General features: G+C 51.0%; 1 protein-coding gene across 2 annotated transcripts; it reads right to left on the reverse strand.

Moving 5' to 3' along the window:
- On the reverse strand, window positions 1-25,253 carry LOC311530551 (uncharacterized protein). Of its 2 annotated transcripts, none has more exons than XM_084647303.1 (12): window positions 25,124-25,253; window positions 24,238-24,315; window positions 22,920-23,600; window positions 19,583-19,709; window positions 18,547-18,595; window positions 17,998-18,138; window positions 16,342-16,470; window positions 4,765-4,827; window positions 3,793-3,871; window positions 2,937-3,051; window positions 2,043-2,142; window positions 1-826 (listed from the first exon to the last, which is right to left on the reverse strand). In XM_084647303.1, exons 2-12 carry the CDS (start codon window positions 24,259-24,261, stop codon window positions 442-444), a joined length of 1,893 nt encoding a protein of 630 aa, XP_084503429.1. In that variant the 5' UTR covers window positions 24,262-24,315; window positions 25,124-25,253; the 3' UTR covers window positions 1-441. The 2 variants fall into 2 exon arrangements, with proteins under 2 accessions (XP_084503429.1, XP_084503428.1); XM_084647302.1 differs by having other exon boundaries at window positions 22,920-23,603.
- Between the last annotated feature and the right edge of the window lie 1,830 nt (window positions 25,254-27,083).

Genomic DNA, 27,083 nt, shown 5'->3' on the forward strand with positions numbered 1-27,083 from the left:
CATGACACAAAATAATTCTTTATTGAGGATTTGTCCAAAGCCCTGAAGCCGAGAGTAGCAAAGCCAAGGCCTGTTCCTGGGGAGGGTGAACCTCAGCATTTCTCTTCAGAGCCCCCTTGCTCCAGAGAAGGTGCTGGTGTCAGTCCTCTTGGCCAATGGAGAGTCTGCGCTCTACTGACTGTGGTGTGGGGAGGCTGCGCAGGGCTGCCTTTGCCTCCCTGTCCTCATACTCTCAGTACCTGGGCAGAATTTCAGATCTTCTGCTGTAGTCCCCAGCCATGGTTCAGTCATTATCCCCACCCCTCTTCTAAGTGCTTTATGTCCCACTCTCAGCAGAGTCCAGCTGGAAGGCAGGATCCTGCTGGGATCATCTCTGCCAACATCCCCCGTGGTTTAGCCCCCAAGCGCTAGTCAGACACAGATCCCGCTCAGCATGGCTCGTTACTCGGCGGAGGCTGCGATGGGGGACACCGGCCCTTCCGCCTTCTCCGTTTTGCAAAGGCTCGGTGCAGGGATCTCCAGCTGCTCTGTGGCAAGTGGGCATGGTGCACATGGGTGGTCCTTGGTCGGTGTGTCCTCACCGAGGCTGGAGAGCGGGGATGGCGCGTCCCAGTGGCCGGGTGCTGGCATTTCCGGCGTAGGCTGGACCGGGCCGGCAGCCACCTCGGGATGGCTCTTGCTTTTGTGTGCGGTGACGTTGTCCTTCTTCTCAAACTTCTTGCCACAGATGTCGCAGGAGAACAGGTAGAAGGAGTCGGCGTCATGCTTCTTCATGTGCCAGTTGAGGGAGGCCTTCTGACGGCAGCTGAAGCCACAGATCTCACACCTGTGGGTGGGGAAGGGGATCAAGAGGAGAGTGTGGAGAAAGCCGGGCAGGGAATCAGAGAAAGAGAAAGCTCAGAGTGGGATGCACAGAGTAGACAGGAACACAGAAACTGCCAGACTGGACCAGACTCAAGGCCCATCTGGCCCATTACCCTGTCTCTGACAGAGCTCAGCACAAGATGCTTCAGAGCAAGGTGTAAGAACCTCATGGTGGCCAATGTGGGCTAACCTGGCCTGCACGTTAGGTCTGGTCCCGGGCTCTAATGGCTAGAGAACTGGCTTAAAGCCTGAAGCAGGAGGTTTAATCTCCCTTCCAAAATTGCTATTGTTCATTTTGGTCATTCTCAATATTCTTGTTTCCGTATAAATGTCCAATCCTTTTTCGGAATCTCACTAAATCTTTGGCCTCAGCAACTTCCTGTGGCAATGAGTTCAACAGGCTATTCAGTACTCCTCAAACTTTTGAGGATCGTGCCCCCCCCCCTTTCCCCTCTCTGCGCCTCCCCTTGTCGTCCCCGGAGCCCAGGTTGGAATGGTGCCGCGGGTTGGGGAGGCAGGGAGGTGGCATGGTCAGTGGAAGGGGGCCGAGGCTGGGGGTGGGGCTGGGAGCTGGGCTGTGGCCAGGGGTCGAGGTTGGGGACAGATGCGGGAGTGGACCCGCAGCTGAGCTGCAGTGGGTGCCAGCACCCGGGCCCGCAGCCAGGTGTGGCTCCGCTCCCGGCCTTGCCCCCAGCCTTGGCCCTGGGCTGGGAACAGGGCCGCAGCCAGTGGCTGAGGCTGGGGACTGATGCGGGGCAGGGAGCAGCGCTGTGTTGAGGCTGGGGATGGGACAAGACGTGGGGCCAGGGATGTGGATGGGGGCGGGACTGGAACAGAGCTGGGAGCAGGAGTTGGGGGCTGGCCTGGGCCCCGCTGTGCCCTCCTGGACATTTCTCCACGCCCACCCTAGGGAGGCAGGCTTTGGGGACCTCTGGTCTACAAGCATCTAATGGGTGTAGACATCAAAGGGGTGAGGGGGAGAGGCCTCGTCTGTGGTGTACTTAGGAAGAGGGCCCGGACAGCCCTAGGGACTGTATCCTCCAGAACTGGATCGATGGCACCTAATCAGGGATTTCCACCTTTGGCCTCTCAGTGCTGCAATTCTTAGGGACAGAGAGAGCTCAACACAGAGGAAGGACCCCAAGTCACAGAGCAAGCCAGCTAGGTTTGCTACTTACTGTATGGGTTTCTCCCCTGTGTGGATGCGTCTGTGGACGATCAAGTTGCTGCTGGTGCGGAAGGGGCGGGCGCAGTACTCACAGATGTAATCCCGTTTGTCTGCAGGGGGAAGGAGAGCAGATTACTGGCTGCACTGGGCAGCGGGATGTAGGGCAGGGCATTTTACCCAAGTGGAAGCAAAGGTAGGGATGAGAGAAGGGCAGTAGGTCCATGGGACAAAAAGCAAGGGGGTGCCAGAGCAGATATTGGTAGTGAGTCCAGGGCTGGAATGACAGTGGGACCTGCAGGTTGGGATTGAGGGGCACTGGCAGAATTGTGTGTGTAGGGGGAGCTCAGGACCAGAACAGCAGAGGATTCTGTGGGTCCAGACTGAGATGCATTAGCAGCAGCACTGGGTGTGGCTCCTGGGGCTAGAATAACAGCGCTGTTTGCAGGGCATGACTGAGAGGCACCTGCAGAGCTGGGGCTGGGTGGGAGGGAATCCCAGGGCTAGAATAGTAGTGGGGGCTGTGGATCAGGACTGGGGGGCATCGGCAAAGGTCGAAAGGGGGAAGGGGCCCAACCCAGGGATGGAATACCAGGGGGCCTGTGGGTTGGGATTGAAATGCATTGGCAGACCTGCATGATTGTGGGGCTGGAATTGAGGGGCATCTGGCAGATGATTGTGTAGGAGCTCAGGACGGGGACTGAAGGGCAGCAGTGGGGCTGGATTGAGGGGTACTGGCAGCGGTTTGTGTGTGTGTGTAGGAGCCCAGGACTGGACTAAAGCCCTGTGGATCTGGATTGAGGGGCCCTGAGAGAGCTGTGTGCGTGCTGAGGGGAGGGAGAGCCCAGCACCGTAGCAGAAAGGCAGGTGCTTTGAGGCTTTAGCCCCTGTGCTCAGGCATACTGACCGCTGTGCAGCTTCTCGTGCTCCTTCAGGTGTTTCTTGAAGTTGAAGGACTTGCCACAGCTGGGCTCAGAGCAGGTGAAGGTCTTCTGGTGCACGTGCTGGTATTTCTTGTGGTACTGCCGTTTGGGGGTGGAGGGGAAGCAGAGGGTAGGGTCAGCTGCCGCCTAGAGACCCCACAGTCTATCCTCCCTGGTTCATACCTAACTGAGCGCCCTACCACGGAACTGGGAGTCAGAGGGAATGCTTGGTTTGACTTTGGGGCTGGACCAACAGCCCCAATACAGGGGGTCTCCTTGGTGCCACTCAGCTCTCCCTGTGGGACCCAGCAGAGGGAAGCCATAACTCTATGACCCATTCAGCCCCCAGCCTTTCTGTGGAGGCTGCAGCAAAGGAGGCCAACTGGATCACGTTCCAGAGTCAACTGCAATCAGTGGGAATCTCACCATGGATGTCGATCAGCTCTGGGTTGGGGCCTTAGCTCTGATATAGAATCTTGTCCTGCTGGGAACTGAGGACACACGGACTCGTTTCACTGAACAGCCAGTCAGATGGGAACGACCGGGGCATATGTGACAGCTCCCATTTGGGCTGAGGATTGAAATGGGGATGTCCAGAATTAAAAGCATAAGTAGCTACAGATTGAACTATGGTAAGACCATCGCAAACTCCTATTCTCTGTGGATCAGGCACAGAGGGGGACCCGTAACATACGTTCACCAGTGGGTCACACTGAACTGATTGTCAAGCCGGCAGCTGGGCTGATACCATAATGGTTTTAGGCCACATATCCCCACAGGGACCAGGCGGTGCTGGGGGTGGGTCAGGTGCCCCTCCCCACAGGTCACTGTGTCACTCACGTTCAGGTACTGGCGGTTGGAGAAGATCTTGCCGCAGCCCTCGAAGTCGCACAGGAGCATCTCACGCTTGGTTGCCTTCCTGCAGAGAGGAGGGGGTGAGGATCTTGCAGGTTATTGATGGAGCCAGGATGCAGTTCAGCAGCCCCTCGGTTCTCAAACCCTCCCTCGTCCTCTCCTCTCCCCGCTGCAGGGGCAAGAGCCGTGTCCTCTGCAGCCACCTTCCTGGATCTTTCTCTGCTCACCAGCTGCCTTCGTCACCTCTCCTCTGCAGCTTGTGACATCTGGATAAAGCCCCCTTCATCTCCCTGCCTCACCGGCTCTCCAGCTCCTTTCCAAACTCTTTTTTTCCCATCTATGCCCATCTGCTCTGGTCTCTTGGTCAGCTGTGCAAAGTATTGGGGGTGGAGTGGTGGACAGGTTGGACAAAGCACACCACTAGCAACGGGGAAGGTGTGTGGGTTGGGGGCGCTAAGGGGTGGGTCGCATGCCCTGTGGAAGACGCCAACCGATGGGTGTGGTGGATATGCAAGAAACACCAGGGAGTATCACTGGCTGTGAGCCTATGCAGGGACACGAGAGGGGTGGTTGCAAGGGGGAATGGACAGGAGACCAAGTGGCAAGAGGACTGCACATCACTGGGGCCATTGAAAAGTATGTTAGGTAATGGGCTGTGGGAAGCAGCCCCTGGTGTGTGGCTCTGGGGCTAATGGGGCTTTTCCTCACCTCTAAGTCCAACTGGAATGGCGCTGCAACCCCCACCAAGAGGCCAATCCAGACAGAGCGGGAGATCCTACCCCTGCCCAACTACTTCCCTTTGCAGGAGGCACCACCGGCTGCTCAGTGGAATGGGGAGTCCAGCTGTGGGGAGCAGGGATACAAGGGACTGGTCTGCAGCCCAGCTCTGCTACTATAAGGGCTCTAGGGCAGGGCAGCCAGCAGAGTCATGTCCAGGGTTCCAGGCCAGCTTCCTACCTGATTCTTTTGGGGCCGATCTGGGCCACATCCTTGTTGCTCAGCTGTCCCCGCTTCTTGCGGCTGCAAAGGAAGAAACAAACTGATATGGTGCTCCCAGAGGGGTGTGTCTCTTCTCCTCCTTTCTCCCCATGTAGTCTCCCTCTCCCCTGTCCTGTGTTTTCCTTTTCCGTACACCCTTCCCCATCTCCACCATGAACGTCTCTCTCTTCCCGTCATTGCGAGAAGGCATAGGAGACGAAGGCTGCCTGGCCTTCTCTGGGGCAGGGATCTCCAGCTTCCAGCCTCCTCCTACAGAAAGGGCTTCTGGTGCCAGATCTCACGTAGCTGGCAGAATCCAAGGGTGCCCAATAGCCCCTTCTCAGGACTCATGTGGCCTTGGCACAGGAAGACGAAGAGTTCCCTGTCCTTTTTCTAGCTAGCACCAGATGAGGATTGGAAAGGGATCCAGAGCATTTGGCCAGCTCAATGCCCTCCATGGAGACACCAGGAGTCTTTCCCCCTTTGTTCACCTCAGACACCCAAGTCCTCCCTATAAGATCAGACTTCCCACCAAAGCTCCAGATTGCCCCAGCTGAGAGCATCCCTGGGAAGTCCGGTCAATCCTGCCAAAAAGCCACTGAGCCTGTGGCATTGAGTGACAGGGTTTCATTCCAAGCACCCCTGAATCCCAGAGGGCACGGCGGCTCTGGTCTGCCCTGGATCTCAAGGACCCAAAGCAAACCCTGGTCAAAGGAGAATTTAGGGTGGCCACCCTAGGATTGCTCTGGCATCTTCCTGGACCTCCAAGCCTCACTGACACCCACATGGACACAGCAACACCTCTCAGGCAACGGGAAGAGCTCCAGTTTGGCCCAGCACTATGAATTTCATGTCTTGAAGATCAGGTCAGTGTAGAGGCCAGTGCTCAAATCGTGAAAGATCTTGAAATGCCTAAGTCTCATTGAAATCAATGGGAAATAGGCACCTAAACATCTTTGAGGATCGGGGCCTGGGTGTTTCCACGGACTGCTAGGCTTTAGTTGTAGGCTGGGTGCACACCCCCATCTTTCTGATAAAGGGTACCCCTGCCGAAAGGATACAGGGCTCTGTCCAGCTCACCCCGCAGGCTGCTGGGGTCACTAGGGTTCAAAAGTTAAAGGTTTACACAGTAGAACCTCAAAGTTACGAACACCTCAGGAACAGAGGTTGTACGTAACTCTGAAATGGTTCGTAACTCTGAACAAAACGTTATGGTTCTCTCAAAAGTTTACAAGAGAACATTGACTTAATGCACCTTTGAAACTTTACTATGCAGAAGAAAAATGCTGCTTTCCTTTTATTTTTTTTTAACAGTTTACATTTAACACAGTACTGCACTGTATTTCCCTTTTTTTTTTTGTCTCTACTGGGGCCTGATTAATTGACTGGTCAGTTTGTAACTCTGGTGTTCATAACTTTGACGTTCTACTGTAACTATAAAAACATACAGTCAACATCATGCCACAATATATAAATTGCTTTAAATCAACCTCTAAAATGTTCTCAGGCAGCATTTTTCGTACTTTGCCTTTCTGTAAATTTTCAATGGATTTTTTTTTGTTGGTTTGTGCGTATGTATGATGAAATGGATGTTTATTGACATTGAACAATAACAATCTAATCTTTCCAAGCCTAAATATACCGCAGGCGTGCTAGATACAGCTGAGCTCAGTGCTTTCCTGCTCCGTGAGAGGCTCCAAGATTCACCAGATAACAAGCTAGCCGAGGACAACTTGCGCAATGTTACAATTGTTGGGTCTCTGTGCTCATAGTGATAGTACGTTTCCATATAAGTAACCTCAGTTTTTCTGGCATACAAAAACTATTACACACTGCAAGATCCTATGTGTGTGTCTAACATGGCAAGGAAAAAGAAATTGTACAATACTATATTTAGAAATAGCATGTGTTCCTAAAGTTAATAGAGTACATTGGAACAGTTACACAAGAGGGCAGAGTTAAGGTTACATGTGCAGCCTTTAACATTTGCCTGACTTCTGCGCACTCATGGTCATGGATTTCCAGAGGAGACGAGCACAGCCTGCTCCCCTGACTTTCAACTAGAATCTCAAGTGCTCAGTGCTTCTGAAAATTAGGCCTTCAGGGTTAGTTTTTCAAGAGGACTCAGCAGCTCCAGAGGTCCTGATGAACATTTTGAACATTTGGCCATAACCATGCAACCAATACCATTCTCCTAATGGCTTTTTTGGTATCATATTTCCCAATTTTTAATTAAAGTAAAAAGATGGACAAAACAATAAGACCGAAAGGAGAAAGCATCACTCTACAATTTCAAAGCTCTGATGGCTTGTAATAGAGATGTAATCAGAAAATTTAAGACCTTCAATGCAGTGTGGATGTATTTGGTAGGACACCCCCGAGATGCAGTCATCCTAGGGTTCCTAGGCACTACGGTAATACAAATAATAATGAAATGATACTAAAACTTGACTAGGTCAGTAGAACCAAGCTGCTCTTGGATAAGTCCATCGTTTGCATGATAAAAATAAAGAGCATTAAAAACTTTTAGAAAAATCCACTCTGGACATTAAATAAGACAGAAAATGATTTTATTTCTGTGCTGTTTGACAGTTATTTTAAATACCTACTCCTCACCACACAAAATAGCTACAAGTTTCCATTATTTATAGTGTAATTAAATTAAAAACAATTATCCTGTTACAAACATGATTAAATTTTATTATTTACGAACAATAAAAAGTCTTTAAACACAATGTATTGCAAATAATACAGTTAAGAAAAAAAGATTCAGTCGTAATCACGTTAATCTAATATTTTTAAACACAGAGAAAGTTTGGTAACATACACTTAAGTTTGATCTAATTTAAAAATGTTCTGTCTGCATTATCCACCTTCCAAGGTAAATCTTGCAGTCACTTTGCTTTTGTTGTTGTTGGTCTGTGATGGAATGTCCTGAAAAGAGAAAGAAGTTAGAAAATGGCAAAATTCTCATTTTGGTGAAGAAAACGGATGTTAAAAATCACGGATGATCTGCCATGTTCACTATGTAAGATGCAGGCTATGCAGCTTACTTTGCAAGTGCAAGTTGAGGCTGCTCAACGCTTTGCAACACTGTATATGCGTGTTTGCTGAGTAAGTATCCGAACATGTGTTTGCTGGGAGGGCAGTGTGAGAGCCTGAGCGAGTGTCCGATTGGCTGGTAGCCTGCAGGGGGCGGGCAGTGGGGCTGTCTGTCTGTTTGTTTCAGGGGAGCCTGGCTGTTTAAAAATAGCCAGAGCTTCTTGAACCAGCTGAGCGGCGGCGAACCAGCTGAGCAGCGGGGGACAGCAGAGCAGCACACAGCAGGAGTTCGCCTGGAGTGAGCCCAGTGAGGCTTACATCTTGCCAACTTCTCTGAGGAAGCTCATAGTAAGAAGGTGATATGGAAGGGAGGGGTTCAGCTATTGTGACCTGCACTGGATGTGCCATGTTTGTCTTTCTTCCACAGGACAGAAGCGACTTTGCGTGTACAAAGTGCAAGCTGGTCTCCATACTGGAAGAGAAGATTGAAGGTCTGGAGCAACAGATAACGACCCTGCGTTGCATATGAGAAACGGAGGATTTTCTGGACAAAAGTCAGGATAGGCTTCTACGGGCACAAAGCTCTACAGATATAGAGCAGGTTGCACAGCAGAGCCAAGAGGCCAGTGAAGAAGCTTGGCAACATGTGACCTCCAGAAGACGAACGGGGAATGTCCGGGTTTCAGCAACGCGGACACAGGTAACTAACCGCTTTCATGTTCTCTCCACAGGTACCGTTGCGGAGAGTGGACCAGATGATATGTCTGGGGCGAGAAAGCAGAAGGAGACTCTGCTGGTTGGAAGGCATGAGATGCGCTGTCCTGAGATGGGGGGTTCCACGACCACCACTCCCAAGAGAAGGAGGCGGGTGGTGGTGGTCGGGGACTCTCTACTCCGGGGGACTGAGTCATCTATCTGCCGCCCTGACCGGGAAAACCGAGAAGTCTGCTGCTTGCCGGGGGCTAAGATTCGCGATGTGACAGAGAGACTGCCGAGACTCATCAAGCCCTCGGATCGCTACCCCTTCCTGCTTCTCCACGTGGGCACCAATGATACTGCCAAGAATGACCTTGAGCGGATCACTGTGGACTACGTGGCTCTGGGAAGAAGGATAAAGGAGTTTGAGGCGCAGGTGGTGTTCTCGTCCATCCTCCCCGTGGAAGGAAAAGGCCTGGGTAGAGACCGTCGAATAGTGGAAGTCAACGAATGGCTACGTAGTGGTGTCAGAGAGAAGGCTTTGGATTCTTTGACCATGGGATGGTGTTCCATGAAGGAGGAGTGCTGGGCAGAGACAGGCTCCACCTTACGAAGAGAGGGAAGAGCATCTTTGCAAGCAGGCTGGCTAACCTAGTGAGGAGGGCTTTAAACTAGGTTCACCGGGGGAAGGAGACCAAAGCCCTGAGGTAAGTGGGAAAGCGGGATACTGGGAGGAAGCACAGGCAGGAATGTCTGTGAGGGGAGGGCTCCTGCCTCATACTGAGAATGAGGGGCGATCAGCAGGGTATCTCAAGTGCTAAATACGAATTCACAAAGCCTTGGAAACAAGCAGGGAGAACTGGAGGTCCTGGTGATGTCAAGGAATTATGACGTGACTGGAATAACAGAGACTTGGTGGGATAACTCACATGACTGGAGTACTGTCATGGATGGTTATAAACTGTTCAGGAAGGACAGGCAGGGCAGAAAAGGTGGGGGAGTAGCACTGTATGTAAGGGAGCAGTATGACTGCTCAGAGCTCCGGTACGAAACTGCAGAAAAACCTGAGTGTCTCTGGATTAAGTTTAGAAGTGTGAGCAACAAGAGTGATGTAGTGGTGGGAGTCTGCTATAGACCACCGGACCAGGGGGATGAGGTGGATGAGGCTTTCTTCCGGCAGCTCGCGGAAGCTACTAGATCGCATGCCCTGGTTCTCATGGGTGACTTTAATTTTCCTGATATCTGCTGGGAGAGCAGTACAGCAGTGCATAGACAATCCAGGAAGTTTTTGGAAAGCGTAGGGGACAATTTCCTGGTGCAAGTGCTAGAGGAGCCAACTAGGGGGGGAGCTTTTCTTGACCTGCTGCTCACAAACCGGGAAGAATTAGTAGGGGAAGCAAAAGTGGATGGGACTCTGGGAGGCAGTGACCATGAGTTGGTTGAGTTCAGGATCCTGACACAAGGAAGAAAGGTAAGCAGCAGGATACGGACCCTGGACTTCAGGAAAGCAGACTTCGACTCCCTCAGGGAACGGATGGGTAGGATCCCCTGGGGGACTAACATGAAGGGGAAAGGAGTCCAGGAGAGCTGGCTGTATTTCAAGGAATCCCTGTTGAGGTTAGAGGGACAAACCATCCCGATGTGTCGAAAGAATAGTAAGTATGGCAGGCGACCAGCTTGGCTTAACGGTGAAATCCTAGCAGATCTTAAGCATAAAAAAGAAGCTTACAAGAAGTGGAAGGTTGGACATATGACCAGGGAAGAGTATATAAATACTGCCCGGGCATGTAGGAATGAAATTAGGAGGGCCAAATCGCACCTGCAGCTGCAGCTAGCGAGAGATGTTAAGAGTAACAAGAAGGGTTTCTTCAGGTATGTTGGCAACAAGAAGAAAGCCAAGGAAAGTGTGGGCCCCTTAATGAATGAGGGAGGCAACCTAGTGACAGAGGATGTGGAAAAAGCTAATGTACTCAATGCTTTTTTTGCCTCTGTCTTCACGAACAAGGTCAGCTCCCAGACTGCTGTGCTGGGCATCACAACATGGGGAATAGATGGTCAGCCCTCTGTGGAGAAAGAGGTGGTTAGGGACTATTTAGAAAAACTGGACGTGCACAAGTCCATGGGGCCAGATGAGTTGCATCCGAGAGTGCTAAAGGAACTGGCGGCTGTGATTGCAGAGCCATTGGCCATTATCTTTGAAAACTCGTGGCGAGCAGGGGAAGTCCCGGATGACTGGAAAAAGGCTAATGTAGTGCCAATCTTTGAAAAGGGAAGAAGGACGATCCTGGGAACTACAGGCCAGTAAGCCTCACTTCAGTCCCCGGAAAAATCATGGAGCAGGTCCTCAAAGAATCAATCCTGAAGCACTTACATGAGAGGAAAGTGATCAGGAACAGTCAGCATGGATTCACCAAGGGAAGGTCATGCCTGACTAATCTAATCGCCTTCTATGATGAGATTACTGGTTCTGTGGATGAAGGGAAAGCAGTGGATGTATTGTATCTTGACTTTAGCAAAGCTTTTGACACGGTCTCCCACAGTATTCTTGTCAGCAAGTTAAGGAAGTATGGGCTGGATGAATGCACTATAAGGTGGGTAGAAAGTTGGCTAGATTGTCGGGCTCAATGGGTAGTGATCAATGGCTCCATGTCTAGTTGGCAGCCGGTGTCAAGTGGAGTGCCCCAGGGGTCAGTCCTGGGGCCGGTTTTGTTCAATATCTTCATAAATGATCTGGAGGATGGTGTGGATAGCACTCTCAGCAAACTTGCGGATGATACTAAACTGGGAGGAGTGGTAGATACGCTGGAGGGAAGGGATAGGATACAGAGGGACCTAGACAAATTGGAGGATTGGGCCAAAAGAAATCTGATGAGGTTCAGTAAGGATAAGTGCAGGGTCCTGCACTTAGGACGGAAGAACCCAATGCACAGCTACAGACTAGGGACCGAATGGCTAGGCAGCAGTTCTGCGGAAAAGGACCTAGGGGTGACAGTGGACGAGAAGCTGGATATGAGTCAGCAGTGTGCCCTTGTTGCCAAGAAGGCCAATGGCATTTTGGGATGTATAAGTAGGGGCATAGCGAGCAGATCGAGGGACGTGATCGTCCCCCTCTATTCGACATTGGTGAGGCCTCATCTGGAGTACTGTGTCCAGTTTTGGGCCCCACGCTACAAGAAGGATGTGGATAAATTGGAGAGAGTCCAGCGAAGAGCAACAAAAATGATTAGGGGTCTGGAACACATGAGTTATGAGGAGAGGCTGAGGGAACTGGGATTGTTTAGTCTGCAGAAGAGAAGAATGAGGGGGGATTTGATAGCTGCTTTCAACTCCCTGAGAGGTAGTTCCAGAGAGGATGGTTCTAGACTATTCTCAGTGGTGGAAGAGGACAGGACAAGGAGTAATGGTCTCAAGTTGCAGTGGGGGAGGTTTAGGTTGGATATTAGGAAAAACTTTTTCACTAGGAGGGTGGTGAAACACTGGAATGCGTTGCCTAGGGAGGTGGTGGAATCTCCTTCCTTAGAAGTTTTTAAGGTCAGGCTTGACAAAGCCCTGGCTGGGATGATTTAATTGGGGATGGGTCCTGCTTTTGAGCAGGGGGTTGGACTAGATGACCTCCTGAGGTCCCTTCCAACCTGATATTCTATGATATTGCACACAGGCATTGTCATCGGATTGGGTTGACGGTACTTACAGAAGGAGATGAGAGTCATCTGCGAAGGAACACACACTCCAGTATGTGACGTGCTCTTGATGCGCTCTCTCTTGCTCCTCTGATATTATTTTTTCTGTCTCCATGTCCCTAGCTGCTGGTATCATAATGGCTACAGCAAAAACCACACATCAATGTGTAACTAATTTGATCAAAACCATTACTTCCTTTAAACCTTAAAGGGACACCACAAACAAGTTTAGCCGATCTTTAAAATGCGTGAAAAGTTCAGGTGCTCTACATTTGATTTCAGTGGGAGTCTGATATCTATCCTACTTAGTTAGGCACGTCTGAAAATTCCACTAAGCACTTACACACCTTTGAAAATCTGGCCCTAAAAGACGATCAACAGAGTAGTCTCAAATGCACAAAGTAAAGAAACTGAAGGGAAAAGAAAGATTTAGAGGGAAATAATATTTTTATTTCCAGTGATTTTGAAAGTTTTCAGACACAAGCATGATTTTTGAGTATATGGTGTACCTCTAATGGTAAAATTAAAATGCTGCAGGGAGAGGAAGGGGCAGCGCAAATTAAATATATAATTTACCATTATTTTCTGTTGTGTTTCGATTAATGCCTCCAGAACTTGTTCTCTACTGGTAGCAAACTGTTACTTAGTTTCACAGCCCCTGTAAAACAGACATTAATAGACTTTCAGTATAGAACTGAAGTCACAAAAACATCTAGAAAGGAAAAAGGCAGAAGATCCTTTACTGTGCATGTTAATACTTACTTGGTATCTGTTTGGGTTTATATTTTGGGGCTTCTTTCTCCCATAATTCCCACAAAAACATATAATCATGAAGAGATAGTTGAGGATGGAAGACTGTTCACACTTAATTCAGCTAATTCCAAAGGAAATGCTTTTATACCTTCCTGTGTAATAAAAACATTAGAAAGTCTGGAAAGAAAGAGTTAGGGTCTATAATTAATTCCCTGGTGTTATGTAAGGCCGCAGTTCAAGAAGAGACTTAAGCATATGCTACTTTTTAGGCATATAAGTAGGCCCATTGACTTCTATGGGACTATCCATGTGTGTAAGCACAGGCACCATTGTCAGCCCTTGTGATTTTACTGAGAGTCTTGTGGTATTTGGTGTCTTTCTTAAAGCCCCAGGTCCCAGAGTCAAGCGACCACCAGCGTTTATTTAGATAAAATGGAGAGAAATTTAAAGAACCTATAATTTATTATTAGAAAAATCCAAAAAAAACCCAAACCACTCAAATCAAATATTCATGATTTTTGAGATGTTACTCATTACTTCTGTACACTTGAGATCGGCAGTACTGACTTTTAAATACTTTGGTGACTTGGAGCCTAATCATTCACTAAGAACCTGACCCAACTCGCAGTGATTTATTGCAAGTCATTCCTCTCACTTCAGTGAAGGTTGCATTGGGCTCAGTCACCCCAAGCAGTTTCCAGCACCCACCCAAGCTTAACTTGGCTTCCTTGGATCTTCAGAGATTAACTCAACTATCAACATCATAGTACTGAAACCAACACATCTTCTCAGCAATGAGCAAATTTTCAGCATCATTTATCTAGAAATGTAATAACAGAGGGCTCTTCAATCTAACAGACAAAGGTATAACAAGATCCAAAAGCTGGAAATTGAAGCTAGACAAATACAGATTATTAATAAGGCACATTTTTAACAATGAGGGTAATTAACCTTTGGAACAACTTCCCAAGGGTTGTGGTGGATTCTCCATCACTGGCAATTTTTAAATCAAGATTGGATATTTTTTTTAAAAGATCTGCTCTTGTGCACACAAGAATTAACTCAGGGAAGTCCAGTGGCCAGCATTATGCAAGAGGTCAGACTAGATGATCACAATGGTCCCTTCTGGCTTTATAATCTAAGAAACAATACGCTAATGCATACATCATTTTCTGCATAAAAGTATTACAAATTCACACTAGCAGCTTCAGTGCAGAGAACCAGACACTACACTGCTGAATATTTATTATCATTGTGTGATGGAACCTTATGAAAACTACAGCATTAGTTTACTCCTGGGGGAATTCTGAGCCACTGCTCAAGTGCAGAATGAATGCCTCCCGGAGATATTTTTTCCCCCTGTAGAAAAATTGATTCTGATGGGGAAGTGAAAGGAAACTGCAATTACACTTTTCACGCACTAGGGGCTGATGTGATGCCAGAAGAGAGGACAGCTAAGTCACGGGTCAGAGCAACCAGCCATGGAGAGGGAGAAGACAGAGGCTGCCCTCCTCACAGTGCTGTGCCAGGTGAGGAGGCACGGGATATGGAGGGGGGCAGAGTGGGACACATGGTGTTGTTAAGGCGGGTCACACAGACTGACGTTCCGGAGGGATAGTGGAGGGGGACAGTCTGGGGTGGGAGCAAAGGAGCTAGTGGGGTGACAACTTTGAGCCCAGGACCGAATAGGAGTGGGGGTGCAGGGCCACATGGAGACGGGGGGGGAGGAAGGGTGCAGGGCCACATGGGGACATATGCAGAAATGAATGGCTGAATGGGGAGTGGGGATGCAGGGACACATGGAGACAGAGGCAGTAGATATGCCTGACTGAATGGGAGAGACATGGGGGAGGTTCCCCAACAATCCCCACCCCGCAAAAAAACCTGTTCCATACTTCTCCCACCCACATCCACCAACCCTCCAGATTCACTTCCAGGCTCCTTCCCAGCAATTACTTCCCTCTCCCTCAGCTCCTTCATTACCCCTGAAATCCCCAAGCCTTTGTACTGCTTCTCAATGATGTGGGAAATACATTTCTGTATTGTAGTTTAAATGAATTATGATCAAAGTTCTGTATTAATATGCCCGGTAGAGAATCTATTTGTCAAAAAACATTTCCTGAATCTTTTTGTTGTTGTTGTCTGTATTGTTACAGACATACTTGCTTACGGGTATTTGAAATAAATTACCAAAATAACTGAAACTGGCACGATTACGTTGTATTACTTTGACAAATAAAATATGCAGAATTTTAAAATACTGTGCACAGAATTTTTAATATTTTGGTGCAAAATTCCCCCAGGAGTAACTACTTATACACTGAAGCCCTATTTAGCCATTCGCCTCTTCCCTGGTGAGTAGGATAGTGCAGTACACTATGGCCACTTTGTACCACTTGGGCAACACAGAGGCCATGTTCTGGCCCCACATGGCCAGAGGAGAAATCCCTTTGTGTCAGTGGAACTCTCTCCAGGGAGGGATGGCTCCTGTGGAACCCTCCCTGCACTCTCTGGTGCTGTGGGGCGAGCTCTGATATATCAATTCTCCATTGATGTTAGGGATCTTATGCCAGTGGTATGAGTTAGAGCAGTTTAGGAGCTTCTCTAAGTTATGCAGAGGGCAGACGGCGCAGGATCAGGGAGCTGCAACTGGTTCCATGACAGCTCCACCTGCATTGAATGGAGCTGTGACGTGGGCAAACTTCAGCCCTACTATATTCTCTCTGACTACCCAGACACTAGTACGCTTGTCTCCCCCGCTGTCCCCAAGTTTCATTACTGGCTCTATTACCATTGAAGTCAATGGAAAGAATCTCTATTAATGTCAACGGGCTTTGCTCAGGTCCTCACATGGCTCCCATCACAGTGGCTAAGCATCCTCCGTGAGCAGCACTGGCTAGGTATACAGAAGCATTCGTCCATCCACTTAGCTGCATCTAATCAGGGGCTAAGCCGGTATAGCTATGGCGCTTAGGGGTGAGACAAATTTCACACCCCTGAGTGATGTACCCATGTTGATCTACATTTTAAGTGTAGACCAGGCCTGAGACACCCAGCGTGGTGTAGTAGACAGCTCTGCGCTGGGAATTGGCTGCGGTTTGGTCTGGCTGCTATTGTCAGGGGTCTGTAGTTTCAGAGCACAGGACAGCCCCACACACGCCCTCAGGCCTTTAGGTTAGCCAGCATTCGAAAACTTTGGGGTTGGGAAATGTAGTCGCATCTCAGATGGGCCCAGAGCCACTTGGATGATCGAGCTGAGATAGACAAACTGATCTCAACCCCTTCCTTCTCACTCACCCACTTCTTGCCTTCCTTTCTCCTCTCCCTATGTGCTCAGGCTCTCCCTCTTCACCTGGATTGGCCCTCTGCCTGTCTTCCCCCTCACCTGGATTGCACCGCCTTCTCCTCAGAGGGGCTGCCGTTGGCTGGACTCGCCTCGGTAGGCAGCTGCGCACCCTTCACGGGTCTCTTGCGGCTCTTGTTCTGGCTTTGTTCTCTTTTCAGCTCGGAGTCACTGGATGGACAAGATGGACATAGCAACTGGTTACAACCTGTGAGAGGGGGCTCTCTAATGGCAGGTGAAGCTAGACATGGGAAACAGAGGAAAAGCAACCCAATGCCACTCAGGGAGAGGCACACAGACTAAAAGCATCTCCTCCAAGCCAGTGCTAAAGGAATCAATGTATTATTCCACGTTCACGTCAGGTTAGAGCTGAGAGTTTAGTCACACAACAGTCAGGGTTAGATTTGTCAGAGCAGCCTTCCCTCTGCAGAGTATGTTTAACAAATGGGTCTCTCGTTTCCAATATCAGGACAAAGTCACAAGGAAGCTTGGGAGGAAGGATGGGATTGTGGTTAAGGTACAAGACTGGGTGGCAGAACAGCTGGGTTCTGTTCCTAGCTCTGAAACTGACTCACTGTGTGGGTGAAATCAGGGGCCTTTGTTGATCAGATCCCCCTTGTGGCAAGGTGGGGAGCTACACCAACTTGGCTCCAGCCCCTGATGCTATCACACCCAACTCTGTGTTTGTCAAGTCCTTGTTACAACCTGACTTTTCCTGGCCAGATCCTCAGCAGTCTCTGGCCCCTTCAGGGTGAAGGGGAGTCAGAAGTTCCATGGCTCTAGTAGGCGTTACTCAGCCCTAGGTCTCCTGCGTTTAGAACCTTCTTCTCCATAAGCCCCTGGCTGGAGTATGCAGGGGAGCCCAGGCCTGCCCAACTCACTGGGTTCAGCTCGGGGCCTGTTTGGATCAGCTAGAACCAGTCTTTGTCAGCCCCTTGCTGCTACCTCCTGCCTATAGGCTTGCCATGCTTCTCTTTCTTTGGAGTGTTAGCAGTTCACCAGCCTGCTAGAGGGCGGCTCTCTAGCAGCTGCCTTTCCTCTCGGGAACTCCCCTTCTAACTGAGGTCCTTAATTTTTTTTATCATGCCCAGGTGCTTCCCTGCCTAATTAACTGCCTCCCAGTTCCCTCAGGTGAACCTGAGCTGCCTCATTCCCCAGTGTGGAGCCTGTCAGAGCTGGGCTGGGCCCTGAGCCTTCAAAGGGCCATCTACCCTCTGACATTGCAGTGGGCAAATCTCTTCCCCTCCTCTTACCAGTAATGAAAATAAGGTCCCTGCCCTGGGGAATTTACAATTCCAGGGCCGGATTCTGATCTCACTCATATAACTGAGAATTAGGAGCTCTCAGAAGTGGTGTTTAGGAGCATCCCGGGGTACCACAGCTACCTGTGAAATCAGAGTGAGGCCTCAATTATACCAGCAAGGTGTTGGCAACCACAAAGCAGGGAGCAGGTGGGAAAGGGCAGAGATCCAGGAAAAGCTATGGAGAGCTTGTTCTGTATGCGCCCAGTGGGTTCCTGGGTTAATTGTTAATGTACGAAAGGGCCACGGAAGGTGAAGGGACAGAAGACCAGGGCTGTGGAATTACATCAGAACATACACAGACTCTTTGTAAAGTGCAAGACTTCGGTCCAGCCTGGCAGCCCTTCAGAGAGCAGTGCAGTCAGCTCCCTCCCAGCCCAGCTCTAGCATCCCTTACCTGTCCAGCGAGGGGTGGTAATTCTCACTGCGCAGGTCATCCGTGTAAGTGAGGTCATCTTCCTTGGTGAAGTCTTCATCCTCCTCCTCTTCCTCTTTGGGGTCAGGCACCTCCTCTGGTTTATCCTCCAATCCTGGTGCACTGCAAGAATCAGATGTCAAGAGAGGAGGTTGGATGGAAGCGCATCTCCCTGAGCCATGGCTCTGAGGGGAAGTCTCTGAGGGCTCTGTGGGTCCTGATCCCACCATCTCTCCTCACAGCCTGATGGCCATCCTGTCTACATGTCCCTGTCAGTCACTGGTCTCTCTGCTGAAGCTGTTCACAACAGCGCTGATGCTAATAATAGGGATGGGGCAAGACTGTCCCACTGGGAACTGGCTTGAGAACTCAAAAGTTAATTTCAGACCGGATGTTGTCAGACGGGAGTGACTCTGGGTCATCGCACTGCTGGGGATACAGGACAGCTCCTCTCTAGTCCCAGGAGCACACGCACAGGGGATAGGTGAGCACCAGGGACAGATGATGAGGAGAAGAGCCACCGTCACTCACCTCTCCGGCTCTATCCCTTCCATGCCAGCCTCTGCCTCTGCCAGGGGAGCTGTGGGGAGAGAAACTAGGTGCAGTCAATGGAAGGGTGAGATGGAACCATGAAGCTGAGATCTGCAGAGAAGGGACGGGGAAGGAAGGCGCAGTTGTGGGAGAGAGGGTTTGGGAGGAGAGAGGAACACAGAGTGAGAAGGCCCTGAGGAAGGGAACTAAATCCTCATTCAGGGTATAAACCAACCACTAACAGGCCAGAGAAAGGGGACTAGGAAGAAACTATAAACAAGTTGTTCCATAATTGTCCAAAGGGGGTTTCTTGTCCCTCCTATGAAGCACCTGAGACTGGTCACTGAGGGATAAAGGGCTGGATGGACTCCCCCTTTCCTCAGAGTTTTGGGGATCCGAGACCCACAGCTCTTTCCCTCACTCCAGCCGGGAGATCACGTCGGGTTTGGGAATGAGAAATCCTGCTGAGGGGGGAAGAACATGGTGGGATGGGGTGAATGAATGGTTTGTGGAATGTCTGTTACAAAGAAAGTTCCATGACTTAACCCGGCCCCTCCCCGACGCTGTGGGGACGTGGTATCGGAAGACGGACATGAGAGACCCTTTGGAAGAGTCGGACATGCTTCGTCCCCTTGGAGAAGATGCTGGGAACTGCACACGCCAGGTGACCCAGCCACAGCACTAACATCAAAACACTTAGGCCAGATACCAGGCTGTAGCGGGGAATGAAACTTTCAACAAAAAGACTTCTCCTCAGAAAATGAGATTTGGTTGAAAATTATTTCATTTGCAAAACAGTTTAGCTTTCAATTCCATTTTTAGAAAATATTTTGAAATGATAATTATTTTTTGGGAGAAAGAACTCTGCCAGAGTTCTACTTTCTCCCATCTCTCCTTTTCCACCTGAAAAGAGGGGGAGGAAAGTCGAAGAGCGAGATAAATTAATAGTGAAGTGTTACGCTGAAGGGTTAAGCACTGAACGTGATATTTGTGGAGAGAAAGCTTCCAATACCCAAGGGAACAAGGAATCCCTTACCCAGCGAGGTCACACTCTCGTAATTCTCCTGCATGACGTCCCTGTAGAGGGCTCTCTGACCTGGGTCCAGCACAGCCCACTCCTCCTGCGTGAAATACACAGCCACTTCCTCGAAGGTTACCTGTCCCTGAAACAGCCACAGTTCCCCACTCAGGACCAGTTCCCCAGTCACAGTGCTACCTGCCCCAGACTGTTCTAGTTTCCTGTTTACTTTCAGTAAGGCTTATAGTATCCCTAATCCCCAAGTTAGAATCTCCTCCCTACTGCTCCCATGTGCTGCTCACTCACTCCTGGTCTAACATCTCCCCACTCATCATTCAGGCCTCTGGCCATTCCCTCTGCTCATAGGCGCTGATTTTTATTTTTCCCGGTGAGTGCTCCGCCTGAGGCCCTGCCCCTTCCCACAAGGCTCCACCCTCACTCTGCCTCTTCCCGCCCACTCTCCCAACTCCCTGGCCTGTCCCTCACTCGCTCCTCTCAGTCCCCTTCCCCAAGGCCTCCTGCCCGCCCACTGCTGGCTCCTCTCTGCCCTCCCTTGAGGCCGGCCAGCCCGGGGGCCCCACTAAACAGCTGATTGGCAGCAAACCCTGGCCGGCCCAACAGATGTGGCTTGTGGGTGCTGAGCACCCCCTATTTTTTTCCCATGGGTACTTGAGTGCTGGAGCACCCACGGAGTCTGTATCTATGCCTCTGCTACCTAATGCACCTTCAGTCTCCCAGGATGAGGGTCACTCATTAGTATGTGAAACTGAGGTGGTTCTCACGGGGTTCACAGGGACCGACCAAGCAAATCTATGGAAGCTCCATATGGAATTCCTCCAATGCAGGATCCAGCAGGTGCGAGATGGAGCCCTCCTGCTCTTTATTCTCACCCAGCCAAATGAAACCTGAACCTTCAGCATCTGGCTCAGTCCACAAGGTTAATTTCTCTCTTTGGTTCCTTCCATTCCCTCGGAGGACCGTACCACCCTGTCGTGCTGTTTTATGCATGTGTTGCTGGTTTACTTTTGAGAATCTTGACTCCCCTTCCTGCCGCCCGCCCCCCAAGCTCTGGACTAGAGGTGCCCTGAACTATAACAGTGAACAGCTGCATTCTTTGCTTTACAGCAATGAGTCTCAACCTTTCCAGACTACTGTGCCCCTTTCAGGAGTCTGATTTGTCCTGCGTATCCCCAAGTTTCACCTCACTTAAAAACGACTTGCTTACAAAATCAGACATAAAAATACAAGTATCACAGCCACTATTAGGGATAAATTGCTGACGTTCTCATTTTTACCATCTAATTATAAAATAAATCGATTGGACTATAAATATTGTATTTACATTTCAGTGTATAGTTTATACTGCTCTACAAACAAGTCACTGTCGATATGAAATTTTAGTTTGTACTGACTTTGCTAGTGCATTTTTTGTAGCCTGTTGTAAAACTAGGCAAATATCTAGATGAGTTGATGTACCCCCTGGAAGACCTCTGTGTCCCCCAGAGGGTACTTCTGGTTAAGAACCACTGCTTTTCTTTTTAAAGACAACTGGTTCAGTTAGTGTTATACAGAAGGTCTGAAGAAGATAAGTCTATTTGGTGGGGAAAAAAAGTTTAAAAAAAATGGAAATGTTGCATTTTGTCTGACATTTTCCTTTTTAAGCTGTTTTAAGGTTTGGTGGGGGTTTTTTGAAAAAAAAACATTAAAAACTTCTGTTTCCTTTCTGTGGGAAAATCCCCACTTTTCAGTTTTAAAAGCTCCTTCCCCTGTTGGAAAAAAGATCAAGGTAATAAAAAGACCGGGGGGGGGGGGGGAAGAGGGGGAGGCTTCTCAGTGAAACTAAACCAAAATTTTCTTAAACAAACAAAAAACTGACCAAAATGAAAAAATTGTTCAGAAATGTTTCTGTCTGTCAAAAAAAGACACTTCACATTGGAAAAAAACCCCCCACCCTGGCACAAAATCTTCCACCAGCTTTCCGCAGGTTATTTGTTCATTTCACACCACAAGGAAACTGGAAATAAGGGACAAATTGAAGTGTGGGGGCAATAAACCATCACTTGAAACCTTTAAACTTGGCATGGGGCACTGTCAGCAGACAGGATACTGGGCGAGATGGACCTTTGGTCTGACCCAGAGTGGCCGCTCCTATATTCCAGAGCGGACATCTCTCTGTGAAAGTTGGGCTCTAGTTGAACCACAAGTTGCTGGGTTCTATGAAGGCCTCCTGGGGTGGGAGTCTCTAGTCTGTGTTATGCAGGGGATAAGACTAGAGGATGATCATAATGCTTCCTTCTGGCCTTAAAATACAGGAGTCTATCTTTGGCGTGCTGGTCATGCCAACGTTTTTGCAGCAAGCACCTTCACTCTGTGCTCCATACTGCCCGATTCATGGGGAGGCGCTGCCTGTGAAACTCCACCGAGCCATGACGCTGGTCTATGCAGCTGTTGCCTCATCTTAAGACTGTGAGCATTTGGGGGCAGGCGCTGTCTCTTGGTTCTAGATTTTCACCCTGTCCTGCATAATAGGGCGGGGGTCCCTAGGGACTTCAGCAATACATAGAGCAAATAATAACTATACCACTTCTGCTGACATGCACGGACTTGCCCACGACCCCTCACACAGGGTGCACAGCGAGACTTGCTGGACAAGGATTTTGCCGGCCTGGCCCAGATCTCAGAGGGGACGTTTCGATACGCTGACCCTTCCTCTCATCTGTGGAATCTTGTTCAGGCCGAGGCCTCCCGAGCAGGGACGGTGGAGCCTTCCCAAAGTCTGGGCAGAGAGGGGGGGAGAGACCCCACCCCCTCTGTGGTCCTGTCCCCACGGCCCATCCAGCAGCTCGAGCCCAGCCGGGGAGCTGCGGCAGCTCCGGGGAGCTGCGGCAGCTCCACCTGTCCGGGGTGGGGGAGCTCAAGAGCAGCCCCTCGCCTGCGTCCCCACCCAGGGCATGTGGAGGGCCCACAGTTCCCTACAGCTGCACACATGGCTCTTACCCTAATCTGGTTCCGGCCGAGGCCTCAGAGCTGCAGCCTGGCCATGGTAACAGCTGTGCGGGCAGCTGTGAGGAGCCGTAGACCTCCACCTGCCCTGGCTCCAGCTGCCGGCCTGGCTGGGGAGCAGAGCCTCGGTGGTGGGGAGGGGGGGCGGGAGGAGGAGGAGGAAGGGCAGGGTGGGGCCCATGGCAAAAAGTAGATGGGCCATGGGCCCCTGCCCCACAGCATCAGGGGTGTGTGGGGGAAGACATTTCATCCTTTGATTTCCCATCAGATCTGTCTCTCCCACCATCCCTTCTCAGCCACATACTTGGCTCTGCTCCCGCAGCATTTCCCCACCTCGCATCGTATAAGCTACCTGAACAGGCTGGGTCGACTCCCCCTGCCCCAGGCAGGCTTCAGCCAACGCAGCCGCCTCTTCGCTGCTGTGGGGCTCCCTCGCCGTCACCCAGGCCCGCACGTCCGGCCGCAGTGCCCCCAGGAACTGCTCCCGCACGACGATGTCCACTATCTGCTCCTTGGTGCGCTCCCCGGGCCGCAGCCAGAGCCGAGCAGCCCGGCTGAGCCGGGCTAGCATCTCTCGGGGAGCTTCTCCAGGCCGGGCAGCGCCTGAGCGGAACTGCAACCGATGGGCTTCCTCGCTGGCCTGCTCTGAAACGGCAGCCTTGCCCTCGGCACGGCCCCTAGTGGGGCCTGTCCCCAGGGAGACGCAGGCCTCAGGTGCCTCCCTGGGGAACGAAGGAACCTCGTGCCCATGAGGCCACGCACGGCACGGCACCGCCTGCTCAAGGCCTGCGGTGTCTGCCGCTTTCCGAGACCGGGGAGGCGTCTGTGCCGTCCTCAATGGACAATCTTCCCCCTCCGAGCATCCCAGCAAGGACCGGGACGGCGTCCGCGGGGATAAGGGCCAGCCAGGGCTCTGCTCCTCAGCCTCGCTCTCCTCCTTGGGATGCTGGACCGGGATCCCACAACGCCCTTCCCTCAGGGCACAGAGTTCTCCCCACATCCCAGCCGCCGGGGTCTCCTGTTGTACCTGGTCCTGCTGGGAAAACGCCGGGGTTGAAAAACTTGGACCAGCTGCACACCGAGTCTCTCGCTGCAGCCGAGCTGATGGGGCTGTCGCCTTAGCATGGGTGCTGGAGACTCATCACACTTTTATATCATGAGGTTCAACCCTCACAACCCACCCAGCTAGAGGGGGAGGAGGGGGTCATGGCAGCCTCCATAGCAAGACTCATAAGCATAGGTGCCGACTCCAAGGCGCTCCAGCCTCGGCTCAGCACCCACCAGCTGTTCAGAGGCTGGGGGAGGGGCTTGGGCAAGGGCAGAAGCAGCAGGCGGGGTCTTTGAGGAGTGGGCAGAGCGGGGGTGGGAAGAGGCGGAGTGGGGGTGAAGCCTCAGGGGAGGGGGCGGAGCACTCCCAGGGAAAAATAAAAGTCAGTACCTATGCTTGCTCATAAGCCAGACAGAGGGGGAGATGGGAATACCAGGGCACCCATGCTATAGTTTTCCTCCCAGTGGGCCTGTTCCTATAAACCAGGCTCCAGATCACGCAAGTCCCAGGACAGGTCTGTCACCCCCTGCCACCCACTCACCACCATCTTCCTCACCCCCCTGCGTTTTCTGCCCCTCTCCCTCCAGGAGGAGACCCCATAAGTTCCAGAAATATCCCCTACCTGAGCTGGTTCCACAGCAGCCATTTCCCTTCCCAGCCCCCCGGGGAGCCAGGGACAATCCGGACCTGATTCTGCAGCCTGTCAGGGCGAGAAGGGAGGTTTCAAAAGGGCCTTGGCACCATTTCACGCCCCGATTCCCTCCTGGCTCTTTCCCTGCAGACAGATGCTCTAGACACGGGGCAGTCACAAGGCGGACCGCTGGCCAGACCTGGCCTGCCAGATGCTTTTGAAGGGGACCCCACAATCTTTTTTATGTATTTATTGTGAGTGTGATTGTGATTATATATATATATATATGATTGTCTCTGGAGTCTGGACTTTGAGGAAGAAATTTTGACCCTAATTCTGCCCCACTTTATTACAACACAGACCCAGCCTCTCTCTCGAGGAGGGAGCGCATTTCAACCCACAGTCTGAACCAAACCCGAGAAAGGAGCCGCTCTGGGGGATCCCCCCTGACACCGTCTCCGGGCAGCGCATCCCCCCAGCAGCTGGGGACCAGGCAGAGGCAGGAACTGGCTTTTCCTCTCCCTGCTCCTGACCTTGTTCCCAGGAAAGTCAGTCGGCCCTGGGGTGCTGCAGGGAATGGGGCTGGGCAGGGCTGGGAGCCGGGAACCTCCCTCCCCAGATTGCCCCCGACTCCCGCCTGTCCCCTGCCCTGGGGGGGGGGAGACTCGGGCCCGGGCCCAGGGCGGTCGCTCCCCCGGCGCTGGCTCGGCTCCTGCCGGCGCCCAGGGGGGCAGAGCCGGGGGGGCGGGGGGCAGCAGCAGCTCCGGGACTCGCAGACCCCCGCCCCCCGGGAGCGGAGCTGGGGCGAGGAGGGGCCGTCGGTGCAGAGTCACTTTCCCCCCCGGCCCCGGCCCTTCCCCCGGGTCTCCCCCCTCACCTGCAGGCTCCGGCTCAGCTGTCGGCAGAGCGGGGTTAATGCAGGGCGCTCCCCGCACAGCTGGGAAGCCGGAGCTCCTCAGCTCACAACGGAGCTAGCAGCGGCTGCATCTGACCCAGGAAGCGCAACCCCCGGTCTGCTGAGCAGAGAGAGCTCGAGCCCTAGGAGCTTCCCCTCCTGAGCAATCCCCAGAGCCCCCTGGTGGGGAAAAGCGAAGGAAACCTCCTCCCTCCTCACCCCAGCAGCGGGGACAGAAACCTGGCTCACGGCGGATCCGGCCAGAGACTCCGTTTCTCTTCTCCGAAGAGAGAAAGAAACTTCCAAAGCAAAGGAACCAGAATCAGAGCCCAAACCAGCGTGTCTGAGACCTTTTCCTTGTGCTCAGAAAACATTCACTAGCAAACCTGGACTTAAGGCCTGCATTTACTCCAGAATGGATGTCACCATTTGCCCCAGTAGGTGCCCATACACTATGGTGATGGACACCACAGGAGACCCCTATGAAAAAATAAATAAAAACCAGTATTGCAAGATTAAGCTACAGCCCCTTTACTTCTGGAGGAGAGTAGCCCACACAGGGGCTTAATGTATTACTTTATGTGCATTACCTTTCACATCTTTAGTCAATTCATAATACAGCTTGTCTACACATGGGAATTCATTTGGATTAAAGCAGGGTATGAATTTAAAATCCAATAGCTAGACATAATCAATTCTCTGTGTGAATACTCATAGTCCAGAATATTCCATTTTATTCAAAATTACTGTGACCTGCTTGTGGGGCTGGAAAGCCCACCTTCATTAACACTTTCTATGTATACTTGTGGATTAAGCTAATAAAGTGGATTAAACTAATTTGGAATAAAGCACTCTTACTGCAGAATCAGAACATCCACACAGGAAGTTAAATTAGGAATAGTTATTCCAGAATATCTCCTCATGTAGACTCAAACCCAGGAGTCCTGTAGAGGACCCATTTACACAGCAAAACAATTGTTGTTGAACTAGTCACAGGGAAAACAACCCCTTAGCCCCAGGTATCTGGCAGGTGTGATGTGATTAGTTGTCAGAGATTAATAGCTGAGTATTAACCCCATTATGTGCAGATACAAAGCACCTTCAGGGCTGACTTGGCTGCCAGCTGATCCCAGGCTGTTAGAACCTGTAGGGTAGACAAAGTCTAACCACCTAATTTTCAGAAGTAACTACAGATTTTGGGAGTTCCAACTTGAGACACCTGGGGCCTGAGTTTTCAGCAGTACTGAGAACATGCAGCTCCCAGTGACAGAGATTAGTGCTCATGTAACTCGATGTGGTTCTTTGTCCCCATCTAACGGCTAGAACACCCAGAATATTTACTGTTGCAGAAATTTAATCTGAGTTTCTGACATCCTAGGAAAGTGCCCTAGAGCACTGGCTATAGTCAGTCTCTGTCACTTGCTTTCTCTGGCCCAATGCATATTTAATAGGAAATAGAACTGCTCCAGCAGAAGAGATTTGGAAAACCACCCTGGAGTAGCTAGTCGGTAGGGTACACAGGTGGGATGGGGGAAATCTGGGCTCAAATCCTTGCTCCAAATCAGGCAGGGCAGTGATTTGCATTGGGATGCCCCACATCACAGGTGAATGCTTTAATCCCCAGGCTAGTGGCTATAATGGGGGCTCTCTTCCTGGTTTTTCACAAGATTAGGCATCTAACTCCACGGTAGGATTCAAGATTGAGAATCTTGAGTTGGTGGAAGGGCCTGTCTCTGGCCCATCAGTCAGGTGCCGAAGACCCAGATCAATAGGGTTAGGTGCCTATATACTTCTGAGGATCTGAGCCCTCAGCATATCCCATTCCTCTGCATCTCATTTTGGGCTAGTTTAGGCAACTCCCTGCTCAGCAAGCTGGCTTCTGAACAGCCCTTTCCTAGGGGCCTCACACAATGCATGGGGAGCCTGGGACCTAACTTGGGGC

This window comes from Lepidochelys olivacea (assembly GCF_965140295.1).
Source record: "Lepidochelys olivacea isolate rLepOli2 genome assembly, chromosome: 14".
NCBI classification, from domain to species: domain Eukaryota; kingdom Metazoa; phylum Chordata; order Testudines; family Cheloniidae; genus Lepidochelys; species Lepidochelys olivacea.

Excerpts from the sequence above, each read along its gene's own strand:
- LOC311530551 (XM_084647302.1), bottom strand. The coding sequence starts at position 24,261 with ATGGCTGCTGTGGAACCAGCTCAG. Across the intron at positions 16,471-17,997 it reads TACCACCCCTCGCTGGACAG|TGACTCCGAGCTGAAAAGAG; the intron begins GTAAGGGATGCT and ends TTGTCCATCCAG. Across the intron at positions 2,143-2,936 it reads GCACGAGAAGCTGCACAGCG|ACAAACGGGATTACATCTGT; the intron begins GTCAGTATGCCT and ends TTCCCCCTGCAG.